This window comes from Gorilla gorilla, chromosome 1 (genome assembly GCF_029281585.2).
Source record: "Gorilla gorilla gorilla isolate KB3781 chromosome 1, NHGRI_mGorGor1-v2.1_pri, whole genome shotgun sequence".
NCBI lineage: Eukaryota > Metazoa > Chordata > Mammalia > Primates > Hominidae > Gorilla > Gorilla gorilla.
This window is the reverse complement of record NC_073224.2, coordinates 90935911-90959411: the sequence shown is the minus strand read 5'-3', so window position 1 is coordinate 90959411 and position 23501 is coordinate 90935911. Positions and strand designations below refer to the sequence as shown.

The following is a 23501-nucleotide window of genomic DNA, read 5'->3' as shown; positions in this document are numbered from 1 at the left end:
TAGATGGAGGCTAGACGTGGTGGCTCATGCCTGTAATCCCAGCACTTTGGGAGGCCAAGGCAGGTGGATCACTTGAGTCCAGGAGTTTGAGATCAGCCTGGGCAACATGGCAAAACACCATCTCAACAAAAAATACAAAAATTAACCAACCATGGTGGCACAGGCCTGTAGTCCCAGCTACTTCCAGAGCTGAGGTGGGAGGATCACTTGAGCCCAGGAGGCAGAGGCTGCAGTGAACCAAGATCACACCACTGCATTCCAGTCTGGGCAACAGAGCGAGAGCACATCTCTTAAAAAAAAAAAAGTGTATAAATGAATTAATGGATAGAGATCTCATTAAAGCTAGGAAATAAAGGGTAGGAGTCTTACATTTAAGACTGGAGGTTTAGAGTGAAATGTTTAAGTTTGCATTTGACACTAATCAGTTCCAGTAAATGAAATGCCAATCTAAGGATATACTACTAAAAGTTCCTATCAGATGCAAGAATGTCAAGAAAAGTGGCAGATAAGCTACAATGTTATAATCATAAAAATTCAGAGCTGGGAAGGATCTTAAAACATTGAAAAGTCAAATCCTTCATTTTGTAGATGAATAAATTGAAGAAAATATAATTTAAATAACTTATGAGATCACACAGTTGTTGGCAGAACTAGACCCTGAGCCAGGTCTCCCAACTTGCTGGTCAAGTTCTCTTTCCTCTAGACTCAAAAAAAAAGATTGGCTATTACTTACATCCATACAAAGAGGATCAGCATATTCTTTGAACATGTTGGTCCAGATTGCTTCCTCAGCCACAAAGACCAACAAAAATTTAGGATTATGAGGGGCATTTTAACACAAAAGGAAATAAGAGCCACATCTGGAACACTGTATATAGTTCTGTGTCCTTACCTGAGAAAAGATACACTATAGCTAGAGGAGGGCTACAGGAGGAAAAGAAACTGATCTGAGAGTTGGAAGGATCCAGAATAGAATGAAAGCATTCTGCTGTTTCAGTCAGAGATGTTCAAAGAAAATGCAGTTGTTGGGTCTGCACCCAAACCTTTTGAAGTTGTCACCTAGAAGAACATCAGACCCTTCCACAAAATAGCCCTGGAGGCCATTGTCAGATGTCCTACCATGAACCCATGACTCTTATAACTCACATGGCCTTATTTACAAATATCTTTGTCTTAACGTTACAAACTACTGTGTCCCCAGAAGTACCACTAAAAGAGAGGGGGAAATGAAGTTGTTTTCACTGGTGACCATTAATGGTGCTGCAGGTGTCAACAGGATGACAATCGTCTGGAGACACTCTGTGTTGATCATTTCATTCCAAATCTTGGATTGGTAAGATGAGACACATCTCCCCCTCAATCATAACTATCAACTAATGATGCCTTTTATTCATTTTCTCCTTTTGGCATACATGGCAGTTTTATGCCTATGAATATTTTCCTGTTTAAGTATATCTTGATTTATAATAGCAATAGGGGAAACTTTTTCTTATAATAGTGTTAGAGTATTCAAAGGATGTTTTGCACATGCCAAAATTAAAAAATGAATTATGCCCTTGTTTCACATCTTTATTACATCCTAGCTCTTATTTGAAGTTATCAGATTTCAATCTTCAGCTTTCTTTTCCCTAGGTTTATTTCTTCTTTAATCTTCTCTTTTGTGTTTAGCTTTTTATATTCTTTTTCCAAAAATTTTTACATGCTAATATTTATTTTCACATTTATCTGCAAGCTTAAATGTTTTTACATGATTAATATGTACACTTTTTGTTAGATAGTGAAAACTGACTCAACTCTTCTAGTAGTGAGCAGTTATTCTAAAACAACTCTGCAAATATGAAATGTTAAAAGCTAAGCTAACACTAACCTGCTCATAATGACGATCTCTAAGGGAGGGTATTAAAGGGAACTTTCTCATTCAATACAAAATGTTCTGGCCAGGCAGTGGCTCATGCCTGTAATCCCAGCACTTTGGGAGGCCCAGGTGGGAGGATACCTTGAAGCCAGGAGTTCGAGACCAGGCTGTTCAACATAGTGAGACCCCCATCCCCCACAAAAAAAGTTTAGCTGGGCATGACAGTGGGTACCTGTAGTCCCAACTACTTGGGAGGCTGAGGCAGGAGAATTGCCTGAGTCCAGGAGTTTGAAGTTGCAGTGAGGTATGATTATGCCACTGCACTCCAGCCTGGATAATAAAGTGAGACCCTGTCTCAAAACAAGTTATGCATTATTTAGTTTTTTTTAATACAGAACATCTATAACTTTTTATGCTAAAAAAATTATGATAAATTATTAGGGGTCTGTGTTTAACTTGGACTAGTGTAACTCCTTCATGCAATAAACTGAAAAAAAATTATTAACTTAATATTAAACATGAGATGTTTATCAATAGAAAGCTAACATCAATAAATATGCTTCTCAATGTAAACAGGTCTCTTAGGATCTCTCCCAAGACAGCAGAATACCGTTTGTTTCCTTGTAAGAGATAATTTGCTAGACCAACACTAAGTTACTATAGAGAAGCATTTCTTAGGGTGAGATCCACAGAACATTAATTTTGCTGCTTGGTACTGGACATACCAGAAAAAAAGATTTTGTGGTTTGGTAAATTTGGTAAAACATGGTCTAAACAAAGATAAATATGCTTATTATTACTAACATTTGTAGTCTATTTAATGCACTAATACACATTGTGACTCTGAGAAGTTAAAGTGAGAATAGAGTGCAGTATGTAGGTTCTTCCAAACTCATTTGTTCCTAGTATCCTAGTATCCCTTTTCCTCCCAGGACCACTGTTCCAAGGAGCACATTTTGGGAAGCATTGCTTTAGGGAGTTCAGGAGAGAGTTCTTTGCATATTGAGGGGTATGCTTACTTATTACAGGATACTTATTACAGGATACTGCATACTGAGGGGTATTCTTTATTTAAGACTTTTTTTTTTTTTTTTTTTTCGGAGACAGGGTCTCACTCTGTTGCCCAGGCTGGAGTACAGTGGGCAATCTCGAAATCTCGGCCCACTGCAACCTCCACTTCCTGGGCTCAAGTGATTCTCCTGCCTCAGTCTCCTGAGTAGCTGGGATTACAGGCACACGTTACCAAGCCCGGCTAATTTTTGTATTTTTAGTAGAGATGGGGTTTCACCATGTTGGCCAGGCTGGTCTGGAACTTCTGACCTCAGGTGATCCACCCGCCTCGGCCTCCCAAAGTGCTGGGATTACAGGTGTGAGCCACCGTGCCTGGCTGGGTATTCTTACTTATTACAGGATTTATCCATATCTGGTCATTGCACATAGTTTTTGAGCCAGATCTAAATTAATTAAAGTATGGATTTTTCAAATATTAAACCTTACATTTTTTGAATAAACAAAATTTGATAGTGATGATTTATCCTTTTTATGTATTGTGAGATTTGGTTTGTTAAAATTGTGTTCAGAATTTTTACATTTTGGCTGGGTGCAGTGGCTCACACCGGTAACCTTAGCACTTTGGGAGGCTGAGGTGGGAGGAATGCTTGAGTCCAGGAGTTTGAGATCAGCCTGGGCAACATAATGAGACCCTTGTCTCTGAAAACTAAAATGAAATAAAACAAAAAGGGACCGGGCCATGGTGGCTCACGCCTGTAATCCCACCACTTTGGAAGGCCAAGGCAGGCGGATCACCTGAAGTCATGAGTTCGAGACCAGCATGGCCAACATGGTGAAACCCTGTCTCTACTAAAAATACAAAAATTAGCTGGGCATGGTGGCAGGTGCCTGCAATCTCAGCTACTCAGGAGGCTGAGGCAGAAGAACTGTTTGAACCCAGGAGGTGGAGGTTGCAGTGAGCCGAGATGGCGTCACTGCACTCCAGCCTGGGTGACACAGCAAGACTCCGTCTCAAAAAAATAAAAATAAATAAATAAAACAAGAATTTTTACATTTTATACTCATAAGAGAGATTGGCCTTTAATTTTCTATTCTTGTAATATGTTGTCAGGTTTTGGCATTAAAGTTATACTGGTCTCATAACTTGAGTTGTGAAACATTTCATCTTCTCTCTGGTAGAGTCTGTATAATCTTGGCATTAACTCTCCTTTGAATGTTTGGTCGAATTCACTGGCAAAAGTATTAGGGCCTGGAATTTTATTTTGTTGTATTTTATTTCACTGGAAACTTTTCCATTTTGGAGTTCATTTCTGTGAAAGGAGTAAGACTCCATTCAGTATGAGGGGCAAAACCCCATAGTCTTGCCAGCAATAAATGGTGCACTTAGTTGGGTACAAATAGGAAAAATGCATAGCTCTGCCAGCTTGAGAATGAGGTTTCGTTCAAAGCAAGTGGTGGAGCATACCACTGTAGGGACACCAGCGGGTGCACACCAGAGATACAGATTCTGCCATTTAAATCTGGTTACATTATTAGCGGGGGAAAAACCCAACAACCATTAAAAATAGAAAACAGAATTCAGAGTTGCTGCAATATATCACCTAAAATGTTGTTTTTTACCAGAAATTACTAGACACGCAAAAAGCAGGAAAGTATCATCCATATACAGGGGGGAAAAAGCATTTAGTAAAACTGACTCTGAGTGGGCCCAGATTTTAGTTTTTACAGGCAAACACTTCAAAGGAGCTATTATAAATATGTTCAAAAAAAACATTTTTTTTTTTTGAGACAGAGTCTCACTCTGTCACCCAGGCTGGAGTTCAGTGGCATGATCTCGGCTCACTGCAACATCTGCCTCCTGGGTTCTGGCAATTCTCTTGCCTCAGCCTTCCAAGTAGCTGGATTACAGGCACGTGCCACCATGCCTGGCTAATTTTTGTATTTTTAGTAGAGACGGGGTTTTGCCATGTTAGCCAGGCTGGTCTCGAACTCCTGACCTCAAGTGATTCACCCACTTCGGCCTCCCAAAGAGCTGGGATTATAGGCATAAGCCACGGTACCTGGCTGTTCAAACAATTTTAAAAATGCTAACAATAAATCAACAAAAAGGAAATCCAAATAGTGACATAGTATTAAAAAAAAAACACCAAAAAACGGAGGCCAGGCGTGATGGCTCACGCCTGTAATCCCAGCACTTTGGGAGGCCGAGGCAGGCAGATCACAAGGTTAGGAGTTCAAGACCAGCCTGACCAACATGGTGAAACCCCATCTCTACCAAAAATACAAAAATTAGCTGGGCATGCTGGTGAGCAACTGTAATCCCAGCTACTCAGGAAACTGAGGCAGGAGAATCACTTGAGCCCAGGAGGTGGAGGTTGCAGTGAGCCAAGATCATGCCACTGCACTCCAGCCTGGGTGACAGAGCGACTCTGTCTCAAAAAAAAAAAAAAAAAAAAAAACACAAACCAAATGGAAATTCTATAGTTGAAAAGTACAATAACTCACATGACAAATTCATACAATGAGGTCAACAGCAAATTTGAGTTGACAGAAGAAATAATTACTGAATTTGAAGATAGACTAATAGAAATTATCCAATCCAAGGAGAGACCAAAAAAAATTGAAGGAAAAATACAGCCTGGAAGACCATGGAGTCAAGCATTTCAGCTTATGTATAATAATAATCTCAGAAGAAGAGACAGAAAGGAGTAGAAAAAATATTTGAAGAAACAATGGCTGAAAACTTCTCAATTTAATGAAAAACCTTAATTTACATATACAAAAAGCTTGATGAAACTTGAGTAGAATAAACAAAAAAGAACCACACCTAGACATATCATAGTCAAATTTCTGAAAGCCAGAGACAAAGAGAAAAATCTCTCTCTCTCTCTCTCTTTTTTTTTTTCCTCAAGACAGAGTCTTGCTCTGTTGCCCAGGCTGGAATGCAGTGGTGCAGTCTTGACTCACTGCAACCTCCACCTCCCAGGTTCAAGTGATTTTCCTGCCTCAGCCTCCTGAGTAGCTGAGACTACAGGTGCACGCCACCACGCTGGGCTAATTTTTGTATTTTTAGTAGAGACAGGGTTTTGGCATGTTGGCCAGACTGGTCTTAAACTCCTGGCCTCAGGTGATCCACCTGCCTCAGCCTCCCAAAGTGCTGGGATTACAGGTGTGAGCCACCGCACCCAGCCAAAGAGAAAAATCTCTTAAAAGCAGCAAGAGAAAAATGACTCATCACATTTAGGGAAATGATACAGTTAACAGCCAACTTCTCATTAGAAGCAATGGAGGCCCGAAAGACATAGTCAAAGTGCTGGAAAAACAAAACAAAACAAAACAATCTTTCAACCAAGAATTATATATCCAACAAAACCATTTTTTTAAAAAAAGGAAGTTAAAATAAAGACATTACCAGATAAGCAAAAACTGAGAGAATATGTTGCTAGCAGACCAATACACTGCTAACCGATCAATCACAGATTGTGAAACTATATCAAAAAGCAAGATGGCTGGGCACTGTTCTAAACCGTAGCATCAGTAAGATTTTAAGAACCTTCTTTTCAGGCTGGGAAAGGTGGCTCGCTCCTGTAATCCCAGCACTTTGGGAGGCCAAGGCGGGTGGATCACCTGAGGTCAGAAGTTCGAGACCAGCCTGGCCAACATGGTGAAACCCTGTCTTTACTAAAAATACAAAATTAGCCGGGTGTGGTGGCACATTCCTATATCCCAGCTACTTGGGAGGCTAAGGCGGGAGAATCACTTGAACTTGGGAGGCGGAGGTTACAGTGAGCTGAGATCACGCCACTGCACTCCAGCCTGGGCAACAAGAGCGAAACTCTGTCTTAAAAAAAAAAGCAAGATTCAATTATATACTGTCCACCAAAAGACATACTTTAGAGTTGTAGGCATAAATAGGTTAAAATTAAAAGACAGAAAATAATATACTATGCACACAGTAATCATAAGAGACCTGCAGTGGCTATTTTAATATCAGACAAAACAGGCTTTAGGACATATTAGAGACAAATAAGGACATTTCATTGTTAGAGACAAATAGAGACATTTCATAATGAAAAAGGATCAACATATAAAAATAACAATTATAAATATATATGTACCTAACAAGCCCCAAAATACATGAAGCAAAAAACCTGACATAATTCAAAAGAAAAACAGACAATCCACTTCACCCTCAGTATCTGGTGGCCAGGAGACGTGCCTCAAAGACCTTCACTTACAAGGAACAACATAACTAACCAAGACCCCAACTTGTGTACTCTGAGATCAACTGCTTCATTTGCTTCCTGGCCATGCTTCCCCTAGGCTACTATCAGCCAATGACTGCATGTAGCCGGAATGCTAAGGCAGCCTCATTCCCGGGAGATATGGGGCTCTTCGGATTATCAAGAACTTTGACTCGAGGACAACAGCTTTGCTGAAACTTTCTTATTCTGCATAGTAGTCTAGGGTGCTTCTTCCCAACCTTGCTTCTCTCTCTCCTTCATTCAGATTTAGGCTTGTATTGTAGTCTGATGACTTCTCCAGTTCCTTCTCCAATTTTTCTCATGGTCCTCTCCCCTAATAAAATCTTTGTATACTTAATGCCGTCTTGGTGTCTGCTTCTTAAAAGGTCCAGACTAACACAAATGGTTCCAGGAGTGATCTAAGAAAATAGGCAGTAAGATGGGGACTTGGCTCACTTAGGACTAGCTCACCTACTGCCCAGCAAATGAAAAGGATGCTGTTGTGGTTGTGAAGTGGGGCATGGCACAAGGTGGAGGCTCAGAGGCTGAAGATGTCACTAGTGGTAATGTGGGAAAATGCATCCCTAGAGGGGAATGCTGATGGAAGAGAATGCTGTAGCAGGTGCAATATCTCAAGCCTTTCAAAAATATGAAGAAACAATGCTTTCAAGGACAGTAGAGCTGGAGTTGGCTGGTTGCTGCTAAGTCATAGTGATACAACTACCTAAGGATAATGAGAGACTGAGAGCACTTAACAATCAGCCAACATAGTGGCTCACCCCTGTAATCCCAGCACTTTGGGAGCCTGAAGCAGGCAGATCACTTGAGATCAGGAGTTTGAGACCAGCCTGGCCAACATGGTGAAACCCTGTCTCTACTGAAAACACACACACAAAAAATTAGCCAGGCATCATGGCACGTGCCTATAATCCCAGCTACTCAGAAGGCTGAGGCAGGAGAATCTCTTGAACCCAGGAGGTGGAGAATGCAGTAAGCTGAGATCATGCTATTGCACTCCAGCCTGGGAGACACAGGGAGACTCCATCTCAAACAAACAAACAAACAACCAATCAGTTAATGGTTAAGTGTGAGATTCAGAACCCGTGTGGTAGCTTACAAAGAGGCCCTTATCTCTTCTAGTAGAAGAACAGGCACATTTGAGCAGCAGGCTGAAGACTTAATATGTAGAGTCTTAGAGCTCCATAGTTTTTGCATTGCTCAGTCAAAGCAGTAGTGAAGATCAGGGCTTGGTGATAAAAACCTGAGATCCTAAGATGTGGGTGAGAAGGCTTTGAAGAGTCTGGCCTCTGCAACCACTGTGCCCCTGGACCCTCTGGGTTTACAGAGGTACCTTATCTTTCTTAATAAGAGCTAGTACTTTGGCTGTGCTGGAAATAGGTGCCCTCCTCTGATGCTGCCCTTACCCCCACCTCCTCTCCTGGCTAGTAGGCTGATAACTGGGGCTGTGCTGGGCCTGATAAAGGAGAAAAGAGACTATGTACTTAAAAAAATGGCAAGGGCTGGGTGTGGTGGCTCAAGCCAGCACTTTAGGAGATCCCAGCACTTTAGGAGATCGAGGTGGGCGGATAACAAGGTCAGGAGATCGAGACGATCCTGGCTAACACAGTGAAACCCCGTCTGTACTAAAAATACAAAAAATTAGCCAGGCGTGGTGGCATGCGCCTGTAGTCCCAGCTACTCGGGAGGCTGAAGCAGGAGAATAGCTTGAACCCAGGAGGTGGAGGTTGCAGTGAGCCAAGATTGCACCACTGCACTCCAGCCTGGGAGACAGAGGGGGAATCCATCTTAAAAAAAAAAAAAAAAAAAAGCAAGACTTAGCAGAAGTCAGGGGATTATTCCTGGGATTAGCATTTGAGGATGTTTAATCAAGGATGTCAGAATGGCAGACTGGATAAGCAAGAATTCACTGATGTGGGGGTACTTTCTCAGGACAAAAGATTTACTATTCTACTAGGAACTCCAGGAGATGGGACAAAGTTGCTGCAAGGATTTAAGAAGCCTGGAAAAAATAATGGCCAAATCTCAGAGAAGTGAAAATACCTGCCTTGCCCTGACAAACCGCAGAGGAAGGTGGGCATGCCGAAACTGATATGTAAGGCAAGAAGACCAGCTAGATAATTATGTTCCATTGGAAGGCCTAGAGGACACACTGCTAAAGCCATCAGGAATGAGCTGAAAGAGAGGTACCACTGATCCTAAGAAATTTGGTGGTGGCTCTCCTCTGCAGGCCAGGGCTAATCTAAGAGAAGAGGTCACAGTGTTGGGTTTATTAACACCCATTGAAATGATGGTGCCCCAAAGTAGTAGAAGTATGTGTCTTAAGGAATGGAATGGCAAAATAAGGCTTTTTGTTGTTGTTGATTATGATAATTTCATTAAGTCAGGTAATTTGTTACACATTCCAAAAGTTGAATTAAAAATGAAATCTGGAGAGAAAAATAGGAATAATCTCTAGAGGAGGTGTTTAACTTTTGACTAGAGCTGATTAAGTTTTTTATTATTTATTTAAAAATAAGGGGTTCTTTTATCCTATTGTATTCTTATTATAATTTAATGTCATATTGAATTTATATTTTCTTGTATTCGACTTTATAAACTTCCAGCCTGGGACTAGGAAAAATGCTGCTGAATGATGTCCTAGAGCTTTTATTTAGAAGTTAATCAAGATGATTATGTTCTCTTGGCTAACATTGGTTAATAGCTTAACATTTAAAATGCTATATCCCTTTAAAAATTTTTTATCCCTTTAACCTCTTTTCCATCTTAAGATACAAAATATATATGTGTATATTTACAGATATAGATACACACCTATATACACATTTACATGTATACAAAATATGTATGTATGCATGTGTGTGTGTATATATATAGCACATTAGGAGGATATACACACACACACACACACACACATACACACACAGTACATAGGCCAGGCACGGTGGCTCACACCTGTGATCCCAGAGCTTTGGGAGGATCACTTGAGGCCAGGAGTTCAAAACCAGCCTGGGCAACATAGTGAAACCCTGTCTGTACAAAAAAAAAAAAAAAAAATTACCAAGCATGGTGGTGCATGCCTGTAGTCCTAGCTACTCAGGAGTCTGAGGCAGGAGGATCGCTTGGGGCCAGGAGTTTGAGGTTACCGTGAGCTATGATCACACCACTACACTTCAGTCTGGGTGACAGAGCGGCCAAAATGAAGTTCAATCCCTTTGTGACTTCCAACTGAATCAAAAATCGCAAAAGGCATTTCAATGCACCTTCCCACATTCACAGGAAGATTACGTCTTCCCCTGTTTCCAAAGAGCTGAGACAGAAGTATAACGTGCAAGCCATGCCCATCCGAAAGGATGATGAAGTTCAGGTTGTACAAGGACACTATAAAGGTCAGCAACTTGGTAAAGTAGTCCAGGTTTACAGGAAGAAATATGTCATCTACATTGAATGGGTGCAGTGGGAAAAGACTAATGGCACAACTGTCCACGCAGGCATTCACCCCAGAAAGGTGGTTATCACTAGGCTAAAACTGGACAAAGACCGCAAAAAGATCCTTGAACGGAAAGCCAAATCTCGCCAAGTAGGAAAGGAAAAGGGCAAATACTAGGAAGAAACAATTGAGAAGATGCAGGAATAAAGTAATCTTATGTACAAGCTTTGATTAAAACTTGAAACAAACAACAAAAAAGAAAAGACACAGGCTGGGTACAGTGGCTAACATCTGTAATCTCCGCACTCTGGGAGGCTGAGGTGGACAGATTGCTAGAGTCTAGGGGTTCGAAGTCAGCTGGGCAACATGGCAAAACTCTGTCTCTATAAAAAATACAAAAATCAGCCCCGTGTGGTGGCACTCAAATGTAGTCCCAGCCACTTGCGACACTGAGATGGGAGGATCGCTTGAGCCCAGGAGGCAGAGGTTGCAGTGAGCTGACATTGCACTACTGCACTACTGCACCCCTGCCTGGGTGACATAGCAAGACCCTGTCTCAAAAAAAAAAGTATATATATATAAAATATGTATATAATATATATGCTATATATTATATATAGTATATATAGTATATATCTCTACATTATATACATATCTACATTATATATAATATACATACTATATATAGTATGTATATACGGTATATATAGTATATATATAGTACTATATAGTATATATATACACTATATAGTATACATATAGTATATATAGTAATATATATACTATATAGCATACACTATAGTATATACTATATATATACTATACTGTAGTATATACTATATATATACTATACTGTAGTATATACTATATATACTATGCTGTAGTATATACTATATATACTATGCTGTAGTATATACTATATATATACTATGCTGTAGTATATACTATATATATACTATGCTGTAGTATATACTATATATATACTATGCTGTAGTATATACTATATATATACTATGCTGTAGTATATACTATATATATACTATGCTGTAGTATATACTATATATATACTATGCTGTAGTATATACTATATATATACTATGCTGTAGTATATACTATATATATACTATGCTGTAGTATATACTATATATATACTATGCTGTAGTATATACTATATATATACTATGCTGTAGTATATACTATATATATACTATGCTGTAGTATATACTATATATATACTATGCTGTAGTATATACTATATATATACTATGCTGTAGTATATACTATATATATACTATGCTGTAGTATATACTATATATACACTATGCTGTAGTATATACTATATATATACTATGCTGTAGTATATACAATATATATACTATGCTGTAGTATATACAATATATATACTATGCTGTAGTATATACAATATATATACTATGCTGTAGTATATACAATATATATACTATGCTGTAGTATATACAATATATATACTATGCTGTAGTATATACTATATATATACTATGCTGTAGTATATACTATATATATACTATGCTGTAGTATATACTATATATATACTATGCTGTAGTATATACTATATATATACTATGCTGTAGTATATACTATATATATACTATGCTGTAGTATATACTATATATATACTATACTGTAGTATATACTCTATATATACACTATACTGTAGTATATACTCTATATATACACTATACTGTAGTATATACTATATATATACTATATATACTATACATACTATACATACTATATACTATATATACTATAGTATATATAGTATGTATACGTACTATATATAGTGTATATATAGTATATACACTATATATAGTATGCATATTATATATAATGTAGATAAATATATATAATGTAGATATATACATAGATGTAGATACAGATACACACATAATTTTTAAATCTTATTTTTCTAGTTCTGATGACCTAACTAGCTGAAGATCTTGCAAACTCTCTCAGGAGAGGTACCCAGGGATCAAACCAGTCTCTTCCACCACCCTGAAAGGAGAACTTGCTTAACTGACTTTCTCTCTTCAGTTCAAGGCCTTTCCAGTTACACCAGGGTTTCTTAATCAAGGATCTTTGGAGTTCTTCATGAATGGGTTTCTTGAGCTGTCTGAACCCTTTTGAGTTATCCTCAACATTCTATTTGTGTGTGTGCATACACAGTGTTTTCCTGGGGAGTCTGTTGCTTTTGTTTGTTTCTCAGCTTCTCTGACTAAAAATATTTCTGAAACACTAGCGTTCATCACTTGAAGCCTTAGGCCTCCTTGCCACCAAGAACAGCTACAATTTCATTCTGAAGGAAAACCAAACTAATCTTCTCTCCTAATGACCTGGGGAGAGTTCACTTCAAGACACCAAAGTAACTTTTAGTAACATACCATGAACACTGAGCAAAAACTAATCTATCTAACCTCATTTGGCTTCCAACATCACTTGGCACCTCAGCCCATCATCTTGAGGAAAGTCAAACCTGCCATCCTTGGCCACCAGTTCAAATACAAGCCACTAGACTAAATGTAACTACTTCTCTGACATTGATGCCATCAGCAGTACCATCCTCTGCTTCTCCTCTTGACAATCACCAGAGCTCTGAGACGAGGGTGAGGCAAAGTGGGTGCCTAGGGTATGAAGGAGCTGCTCCTTTCCCACCCTGCACTTGCGTTTGCTCAACCCAAGAGTCAGTGCCTCCTCACTTTTTGCACTCAAGGCACATCCCTTGTCTCACCCTAATCCCAGCTCTATAACACCAACTATAATGCATCCATTATGACCTGATGGAAAGAGCATCAGCCACAGGAGGAGGGAAGGGGTAGTAGTAAATTATCTGCAGAGACAGTAACCTAAGAACTAATTAGGGAAAATGAAAGAAGTCATTGCATAAAAGTGGGATAGCAACGATTAAGACTGGTGACAGGAAAAGAAGTAAAGGATCAGATATGGGTCTAGGTGAACAGGATGAAGCCAAACAGCTTAGAACATGGTGAATAAAACACGGATTCTGGGGCCTGCTCTTAACAGGTGCTGGTAGCTGGCTGGGCAAGACAATAGAACTCTTGACTTTATCTCAGCCTATTTTCAAAGAATCACATTAGAAAGTGTCCTGGTATGGGGAAGGGAGAGAAAAATCAGAAAATCTCTATAACATACAGAAATCTGTATATTAATTTTTTCAATTCTGTGAAGGCTTCTTCTTACGAGATTTCTGAAGTTGGGCCAACTAAAATTTAAGGACCCTTGAATGACTATTATCTTTGCTGAGAGAGGGTGTATGTTAAATTCAACAAAATTAATAACCTACATTTGTGTAATGTCTTACAGGTTATGACGTTCTCTGATGCTGTCTTTTTAAATCTCAGTCATTTCTCTTTGCTTTTGCCCATTTCTGTTCCCATTTCCTAAAACTCTTTCTTCTAGCCTTCTGGTTGACACCAATTTTTTTAAAACAGCTTTATTAAGATATAATTCACATACCATGCAATTCACCAATTTAAATTTTACAATTCAATGGCTTTTAGTATATTCAAAGTTGTGCAACCATCACGACAATTTTAAAACATTTCCTTCACCCCGAAAGAAATCCTGGACCCATTAGCAGTCTCTCTCCATTTCCCACACTAACCTCCCTAGCCATAGGCAACCACAAATCTACATCGGACGGGGCCCATTCTGGACATTACTTTTTAATTTTTATTTGAAAGTGCCCCTGTAATCCCAGCACTCTGGGAGGCCAAGGCGGGAAGATCACTTGAGCCCAGGAGTTAGGGACCAGCCTGGGCAACATGGCAAAACCCCGTCTCTACAAAAAATACAAAAATTAGCTGGGCGTGGTGGTGTGCACCTGTAGTCCCAGCTCCTTGGGAGGCTGAGGTGGGAGGATCACTTGGGCCTGGGGAGGTCAAGGTTGCAAGTGAGCTATGATCATGCCACTGCATTCCAGTCTGGGTAACAGAGTGAGACCCTATTTCAAAATGAAAAAAAAAATACAGAAAGAAAGAAAGTGCCCTTGGGGATTAGGAATTCTTACTTTTGGAACTCCTGACCCCTAAATGGTGGACATATGTGATAAATCAGAGAGCTGTGACAGAAATAGGGGGGGAAGGGGAAACAGTATTTATTTAACAACTACTATGTACTAATGTGTATCATTACTTTCATAACCATCCTGTGAGTGAGTTATCATTTAGCAGTTGAAGAAACTGAGGTTTATAGAAATTATGTAACCTGGCTTGGTGGCTCATGCCTATAATCCCAGCACTTTGGGAAGCTGAGGTGGGCAGATAGCTTGAGCTCAGGAGTTTGAGACCAGCCCGGGCAACATGGTGAAACCCCACCTCTACCAAAAGTACAAAAATTAGCCGGGTGTGGTGGCTGGCGCCTGTAGTCCCAGCTACTTTGGGAGCTGAGGCAGGAGGACTGCTTGAGCCCAGGATGCAGAGGTTGCAGTGAGCCAAAATAGCACCACTGCACTATAGCCTGGGCAACAGAGTAAGACTCTGTCTCAAAAAAAAAAAAAAAAGAAAAGAAAAATTATGTAACCTGTCAAAGGTTATAAAGTTAGTAACAAAGTAAGATTATAAATCTTTGTTTTCTGACTAGAGCTTATTCATCTTCTTTGCACCAGAACAGTGGTTCTCGAACTTTGGTGGGCATGAGAATCACCTGGAAGGCTTATAAAACACAGACTGTGGAGCTCCACACACAGCGTTTCTGATTTACTAGTTCTGGGGTGGTGCTTAAGCATTTGCATTCCCAAATGCTGCTGCTGCCAGTCTGAGACTGCACTATGTTGTGCTGCCTAACAGTACCTGAGAATGTAATTGATTAAGGTCACAGAGCTGGATGTGACTGATTAAGGTCAGAGAGCTTTAACGTCATCCAGCCATCTTTTCAGAACAGTACTTGTGATCTGACAAAGCAACTGCTGATTGATAAAAGGTGGAAAGTAATTAGAAAGGTAATACAGAGAACGATAATACTTCGGATACATGATGAAGTGTGATAACATCTATTTTTCTGGCTGGGGAATGAGATAAACAAATAGAGAATTGATCATGGTGCATGAAGCACCTAGAGTAAGAACATTTCAGTTGGGTGCAAAATGTAACGTTCCTTGTCTAGTTCAGAACTATGGCTACTCAAGGGGAGAAGGCAGGCAGACAAAGGACTGTCAACAGCAATGTCTCTTATTGTTCTTTGGCTACAGCTGCACTTGCATACTCATGCTGACTTCATGCCCAAATGTTAACTAGGCCAGAACTTGATCAGACTGAAATCTGTAAAAGAAAAAAAAAACCATCACAGATACCAAGAAAATGTATTTCCTTGAATCTGTTCTAACTCTGAATTTTGTTAAAAAATTAGATTTTTTTTTTTTTTTTTTTTTTTTTTAGTGGGAGGAAAAGGAGGACAGCTCCAAATCACTTAATTCAGAATCTGCAGTGTAATTGTTACGGTAGGCTCAAATGTGATTTGAACATCCCTAGCTATGGGATTTGGTGACCAAGCTCCCAAGAGAGGATGACACAGCACAGGGAATAGCACAGGCAGCTTGCCTTGCTTTGTAGGGGGCAGAGATGTGAAAGTCCTTGTTGAGGTCAGTGGAGCTGAGAGTACTCTTCATAATTTAAATGGACACGGGTAATTTCCTTATATGTAGGCAAGCCAGCCCTAGGGATAGGAAGGAGAAAGAAAAACAGGGAGTACAGAGTGCAGATGGCTGCCCTCTGCTAATTAGGCCTTACCTTTATATAGAATGCTTTTGATTTTTTCAGACACTTTCAGGTATATTAACTCATGCACAGAGGTCAAATATTATTATTATTAAACAAAGTGCAGAGAAGTATGGAGAATTAGCTCAGTTAATGAATTAGCTCAACTAGGTAATAGATGCATTAAGATTAGATGGGGACAGTCACTCTGGAATGCCAGGAAAACAAAACAATCAGAAATAAGTATAGTAACCACATTAATACAATCAAGGGAACAAGCGTTTCCTTCCAAAGTGATGGAAATTAAGTTTACTTGTTGGTGTCCTTACTTCCATATTCATTCATTTGTTCATTCATTTATCATGTATTAAATGCTTCCTACTTGCTTATCATTCTGCTCAGTGGGCCTGGGGGATGTAGAAATGAGACATCTCTTTTCATTTGTTGAGGCCCTACAAGGTGCCAGAACCTTTCCAGGCGTTGGGGATATAGTAATTAAAAACAAAACAAAACAAAACAAACAAGAAATGTATAAGCCAGTGTGGAGTAAGTCAATTAAAATTAACAAAGCAAAAGGAAGTAAGTCCTATAATAAAAATGCCTGGATGGATAGAGGGATGGGTAGATGACCAGTTATGTTTTAAAGCAAGTATATATATAGTACTATGTTAGTGATAAGAGTCTAGGTGGTGGGTATATTGGTGTTTGCTGTAAAATCTTTCAACTGTGCTTGAAAATTTTTATGATAAAATATTATGGAAGAAACACTATAGGAATGACAAGGAAGATGCAGATTTGAGAAAAGTTTATGAAAGACATGGCATTCTTTTTTTTTTTTTTTAAGAGACAAGTTGATAGAGGAATGCAATGGCATGATCACAGCTGCAACCTCAAACTCCTGGGCTCAAGTGATCCCCCTGCCTCAGCCTCTGGTGTAGCTGGGACTACAGGTGTGCACCACCATGCCCAGTTAATTTTTGTACTTTTTGTGGAGATGGGGGTCTCATTATGTTGCCCAGGCTGGTCTCAAACTCCTAGCCTCAAGTGATCCTCACTCTTCTGCCTCCCAAAATGTTGGGATTACAGGCATGAGCCACCCCACTGGCCTTTGGCATTCCTTTATCCTCCTCTTCTTCTCCTTAACTACCTAATATCCCCATGCTAACCCTTAGCTGTAGGTTCAACTTCCAAATTCCAATGGGCTATAAAGAGTTCTACAAAAGTCCATGACGACTAATAAATCTATCTAGTAGAGAAAAGACCTTTTGGAGAAGAGGCTAACTCTAGGACCACCTAAAACTCACCCACTCCCTAGCTATTTGGTAAGGCACCCCTTTAGGAAACTTCACCCAAATGCCTGCTTCTGGGTACCAGGTAGTGGCCACTCTCCCCATCTTTGTTTCCTGTCTGAGCTGCTACCGAGTTTCATGTTAGATGGTGACATAAAATACAGTAATTCCTAGATACATGCGGAGGGACTGGTCCCAGGACAGCCTACATGTAACCAAATCCACACATGAAGTCCCACAGTCAGTCCTGAGGAAACTGCACAAATACTGTATTTTCCATCTGCCCTTGGTTAAAAAAAAAAGCTGCATAAAAGTGAACCGCACAGTTTGAACCAGTGTTGTTCAAGTGTCAACTGTAATTTAAAAGTGAAAAAAGTTTGTTTTCTCTGGTATCCTTTTTTTTTGTTTTGTTTTTGTTTTTGTTTTTTGACACAGGCTCTGGCTCTGCTGACCAGACTGGAGTGCAGTGGGGAGATCATGGCTCACTGCAGCCTCGATTTCCCTGGCTTGAGAGAAAATTATTTTTTTCAAAATAATCTTCAATTTAAGGTAATTTACTAAGTTTCAAAAGATAATGCTATTGACGTAAATTCTGTTTTAGATTGTAGGCCCCATCAGCTCATTGATACTAGTCCCAAGTTCACAGGAGAAGAGACTGGAAGTTACTAGGCTAGTCCTGCCTCTCTCAGGTGTGTCCCAGCAAAACTTTTCTTTCCAGTTCCAGCGCTTTAGAAACCTTTTCTCTTCAAACACTAATACAGGGCCTAGACTGTACCAGCACTGTTCTGAGAACTTTACATATACTAATTCATTTAATTCTCACAAAAATCCTGGGATGTAATTGCCATTATTATTCCCATTTAACAGATAAGAACACTGAAGCACAGAGAGATTAAGTAACTTGCTCAGGGACCTGGATGTGAATGCAGAAATCTGGCTCCAGAGGTGGAGTCTGAAACTGCCTTTCTAAGTGACTGATTGCCAATCTCTGGAAAACCGGTTCAATTGAAGATATTAATGGATCAAAATGTCAGTATGTTTTCAGATACCCTAACTCCATAGGAAGCTCAGTGTATGGGATGAGATACTGTGGTTTAGAAGGGAATTGCTTTTCCAATGGAGGGCACCCTTCAGATAAGCCCCTCAAATTGCCCTTCTCTAGAGAGTCGCACGAGGACAGGCCTGCTAAAAAGGATGGCGCTGGGGGGTTTCCAAGACAGGAAATATCTAAAGCCAGCGGCTGACATATTATCTTGGCGAACGGGAGAAGGGAAAAAGAACCCTCATTTTTTGGAAACACAAGTTTTTAGCCTGGATAATGGGTAAATGACATTAACTCTTTGTTCCACCCTAATCTTTCAAGCTTGTTCAAATTTTGCTTCTCAAACCCGGGCCATTCCTTCTTATCTACTCTGCCTATTATTTCCTTCAAGCTTTTTATCCCTTCTGAAAATAGGTGGTAGCATACCAAATTAAAATACAGAACAGCCTGTTTCTTTCCCCCAGGGTCCGCTAGGGCGCGTCGGAGAAAGGGTTAACCGGGCGGGTGGGAGGGAAGGTCGGGCTCACACCTTTCGCAGAGACCTCGGGCGGCGGCGGGGCCCGGGAGGGGCGGAGGCTGGGGCCAGACGCCTCGCCGCCTCCGCCTCGGCGAATAGCAGCGCGCTGCCCGCCCGGATTGGAGCAGCAGCATCACGCTGACCTCTGCCTGGGATGTAAACCGGACCAGCCGCTGCGGGCAAAGGAAGGCTCTTGGCTCCTCCGGGAAACCCAGCCCCATCACCGGGCTCCGAGCGGCTCGCAGGCCAGCGACAGCGGCCTCAGCCCCGGCAGCGCCCAGCGGCGGCTGCGGAAAGCGGAGGGAGTCCGACGCGGGCGCGGGCGGGGAGCGTGCGTCCGTTCGCACAGGCAGCGGGAGGAGGGGCGGCGCGAACCATGGCCGGGGACAGCGAGCAGACCCTGCAGAACCACCAGCAGCCCAACGGCGGCGAGCCCTTCCTTATAGGCGTCAGCGGGGGAACAGCTAGCGGCAAGGTACGGCGGGGCCCGGAGCCGCGCTCCCTTCCCGGCTTCTGTCCCTGGGCGGCGCATGTGGCCGGCGGCCGCGGGCCGTGTCAGTTGCTGCAGCCACCGCGTGGCCCGCGCGCCTCCGCTCCCGGCCGCGCTCCAGCGCCGAGTGCGCCCCGCGCGGCCTGGGGGCGCTGCGGCGGGTGCGGGCGAAGACTCGGGCCTTGGGGGTTCCGGGGGTACGCGGCCACGATCGCAGGGCGGGAGTGCTCCTCCGGCTTTTCTCCCCCCGCGTTAATAACTCGTGGCCGGGGTCCTATGGGGGAAGGGCAGGGAAGCGGATGCTTATTGTTTTGCAACTCCAGTGTCGGGGGAGAGGGCTTTCCGCAGGATCCCCCACTAACCCCCGATGGACCCCCTCAAGCCCCGGTCTGGCACAGACGTGCTCGCCCCGCGGCGCAGCCTGGTGCCGAGGGCGGAGCGAGCCGGGAAGCGCGGCCGAGAGGGCGAGGGTGGCGGGAACGCGCGAGGCGGCATCCCGGGGAAGGGGAGCCCAGTGTGGGGCTGCACGCAAGGGCTGGGGATTACAGGGGTTTCCGGGTAAAAGTCTGAGAGCCAAATAGGTGCCGTGACATCAATGAAACGATAATAGTAGGGGCTTCTGTTTTTTAAGGTTATAAGAGGAAACGTGGTTGGCTTCAATGAGAAAGTTGTACTGGCTCCATGCTCTTCGGTGTCCAGGACGTACGCGTCTTGGATCCACGGAAGGGGGTCATCGTATGGGTGTCTGACCCTCTTAGGAGCCTGTTTCCTTTGTTTTATCAGCAAGGCAAGGAGAGACAAGGGAAATGACTTCCTAGCTTTACCCGGGGTTTTTTCTGCAGGTGGAGAAGGGTGGAGTCCTCCCAGATGGTTCTTTCTTTGCTCCCCTAACAGCCTTTAAGATGTGGCTACTTGTTTTTCCCACCGTTTAACACCCTCCAACTTCATTTGAAGCACGGGTTCCTCAAGGGATCCTGAGAGCTGGGTGCTGGGTGCTGGTTTGGAGAGGCAGGATGATGCTTCTCCCGGCTGGGGAGAGCAGAGCAGGAAGGCTGGTTGGCGCCATGAGGAAAGAGCCACGAGGTTTTAGCTCCCGAACCGACTCGTCAGTAGCCCCTCCTCCATATTGGTTTTACGTTTTTCCCTCCTGGTCTGGACTACTTTAGCGCAAGGAGCCCAGCCAGACACGGCGGCTGGCGCTGCTGGACTTCTTTATTGATGAAGTTGATCTCGTCCCTAGCTCCCGGGGTTAGGAATCGGCCTGCTTTAGGTCCTGAAGTTTCTGTTCTGTGTGCTCCCTGGTTGAAGGCTTTTAAAAAAAATTTGTAATTTTTGAGTATGTTCTTTACTATGACTTATACTAGTAATTCAAAGTAAAACCAGAATGCTAGCCCTTTCAGGAAGCTTTACCTGTTCTTTTAGAATTATTCTTGCTCTTCTGGCATATTCCTGTTGGATTGGGAGCATTTTTTGTTGTTGTTGTTCATGGCTGTTTTCCCAGCCCTCCTAGCACAATGCCTGCCTGGCATGTAGTGGGGTCCAAATTTTAAGCTGAAGTCCAGTCCTCCTAAAGTGGGGAGGAGACTTAAACTTGCATATGAGCTTTTAGAAACAAAATGATCTTGGTAATCATCTGAATAATTTAGTTACCACGAGGGTGAAAACTGCGACCCTAAAAGGTGAATAACTCTGTTCTTGTTCTTCTTGTGTGTTTCTCAGTCGTCACCTGTTCTAACTTGATAATCAAGCTTTTGGTGTTACTTGGGTAAAGTGAGGGATGGGATAGTGGTGAGCCAATGTGGGAGTAGCTAATTCTCTGCTATTTTTCATCCAGGAGGAAGAGTGTAGAAACTCCCAAGAAAAGAAGGGTCCGTTTTTATGCAGTTTTCGAAGCATGTTGTACATTTTTATTTATTAATTTAATTTTTGAGACAAGGTCTCGCATTTCCACCTAGCCCAGAGTAAGTGGCGCTGTCACAGCTCACTGCAGCCTCAGCCTCAACCTGGAGTAACTGGGACTACAGGCTGGCACTATCACGACTGGCTAATTTTTTTGTTCGTTTGATTTGTTTTGTTTTTGAGACAGGGTCTCACTCTTTTGCCCAGGCTGGAGTGCCGTGGTGAGATCTTGGCTTACTGTACCCTCCGCCTGTTGGGCTCAAGTGATCCTCCCACTTCAGTCTCCAGAGTAGCTGAGACTACAGGCTTGCACCATCATGCCCGACTAATTTTTTTTTTTTTTTTTTTTTTTTTGTAGAGAAGGGGTTTTGCCATGTTGCCAGGCTGATCTCAAATGCCTAGACTTAAGTGATCCACCCGCCTCTGCCTCCCAAAGTGCTGGAATTACAGGTGTGAGCCACTACCTGGGCTGGCTTTTTAATCTTTATTTTTTTTTATTATTATTTTTTTTGAGACAGAGTCTTGCTCTGTTGCCCAGGCTGGAGTGCAGTGGCATGATCTTGGCTCACTGCAAGCTCCGCCTCCCGGGTTCATGCCATTCTTCTGCCTCAGCCTCCCAAGTAGCTGGGACTACAGGTGCCCGCCACCACGCCTGGCCAATGTTTTTGTATTTTCAATAAACACGGGGTTTCACTGTGTTAGCCAGGATGGTCTCAATCTCCTGACCTTGTGATCTGCCCGCCTCGGCCTCCCAAAGTGCTGGGATTACAGGTGTGCGCCACCGCACCCGGCAATCTTTATTTTTTGTAGAGACTAGGTCACCATGTTGCCCAAGCTTGTTTGTACATTTTTGACATACGAATGATTGATAGTTTGTCATCCTTTAAGATTATTGATATTTTTGTTATTAAAAAAGTCGAAGACTGGGCCTGGTGGCTCACGCCTGTAATCCTAGCATTTTGGGAGGCAGAGACAGGAGGATTGCTTGAGCCCGGGAGTTTGAGGCCAGCCTGGGCAACATAGTGAGACCCCGTCTGTATAAAATGAAAATTGTGGTGGGTTGAGAAAGTTATTTTGACGTATGTTAAAAACCAGATTCTCAGCTTGGGCAACATGGTGAGACTTGTTCTCTACAAATAATAAAATTATCCAGGTGCGGTGCTGCAGGTCTAGAGGCTGAGGTGGGAGGAATGCTTGAGTATGAGAGGTCGAGGCTGCAGTGAGCTGTGATTGTGCCACTACACTCCAGCCTGGGTGACAGAGCAAGACCTGTCTCGAACAAAAACCAAAAAAGGTTATGGCTGAGTACGGTGGCTCACACCTCTAGTCCCAGCACTTTGGGAGGCCAAGGAAGGAGGATGGCTTCAAAAGCAGCCTGGGCAACAGAGAGAGACCCCGTCTCTACGAAAAATTAAAAATTAGCCATGTATGGTGGTTTGTGCCACCAGCTTCTCAGGAGGCTGAGGCAGGAGGATGGCTTGAGCCTAGGACTTGGAGGCTGCAGTGAGCTTTGATGGTGCCACTGTACTCCAGACTGGGCAATGTAGCGAGACCCCATCTCAAAAGCAAACCAAACCAGATTTTCATATTTCCCCCTAAAGGACAGGTGTAATAACACTAAAAGGTGGAAAAAAACCCAGGCTAAACTTCTTTGCCTGCATACATATCTGTGACTTTTAGGTGTCATTCTGTTTCCTTTTCATCTTTGCCTGTTCCTTGTTCTGTGACCTCTTCATTGGACAACTAAAATAGCCTCTGAAACGAGAAAAATCTGCTCCATTACACTGCCATCAGAGTGGTCTTCCTTAGGAATAGCTCTGGATGTGCCATTTTCCTTTTTGGAAACCTTGGGTAACTCCCCGCTGCTCAGTACAGGTCAAACACTTCAGTACAGTACAAATCCCCTTGGCCCCTGAATATGGTCCCAGGCTATTATTTTTATTTTTTATTTTATTT

General features: G+C 42.2%; 1 protein-coding gene and 1 pseudogene across 1 annotated transcript in view; both read left to right on the top strand.

Moving 5' to 3' along the window:
• Positions 1–10327: 10327 nt before the first annotated feature.
• Positions 10328–10765, top strand: LOC101126812 (large ribosomal subunit protein uL24-like; annotated as a pseudogene).
• Positions 10766–19169: 8404 nt separating this feature from the next.
• The window catches only part of UCK2 (uridine-cytidine kinase 2), an 84411-nt gene continuing 80079 nt past the window's right edge, over positions 19170–23501 (top strand). The window contains exon 1 of the mRNA XM_019026120.4: positions 19170–19631. Within this exon, the coding sequence (XP_018881665.1) occupies positions 19533–19631 (99 nt within the window). The 5' untranslated portion in view covers positions 19170–19532. The remainder of the gene's footprint in view (positions 19632–23501) is intronic.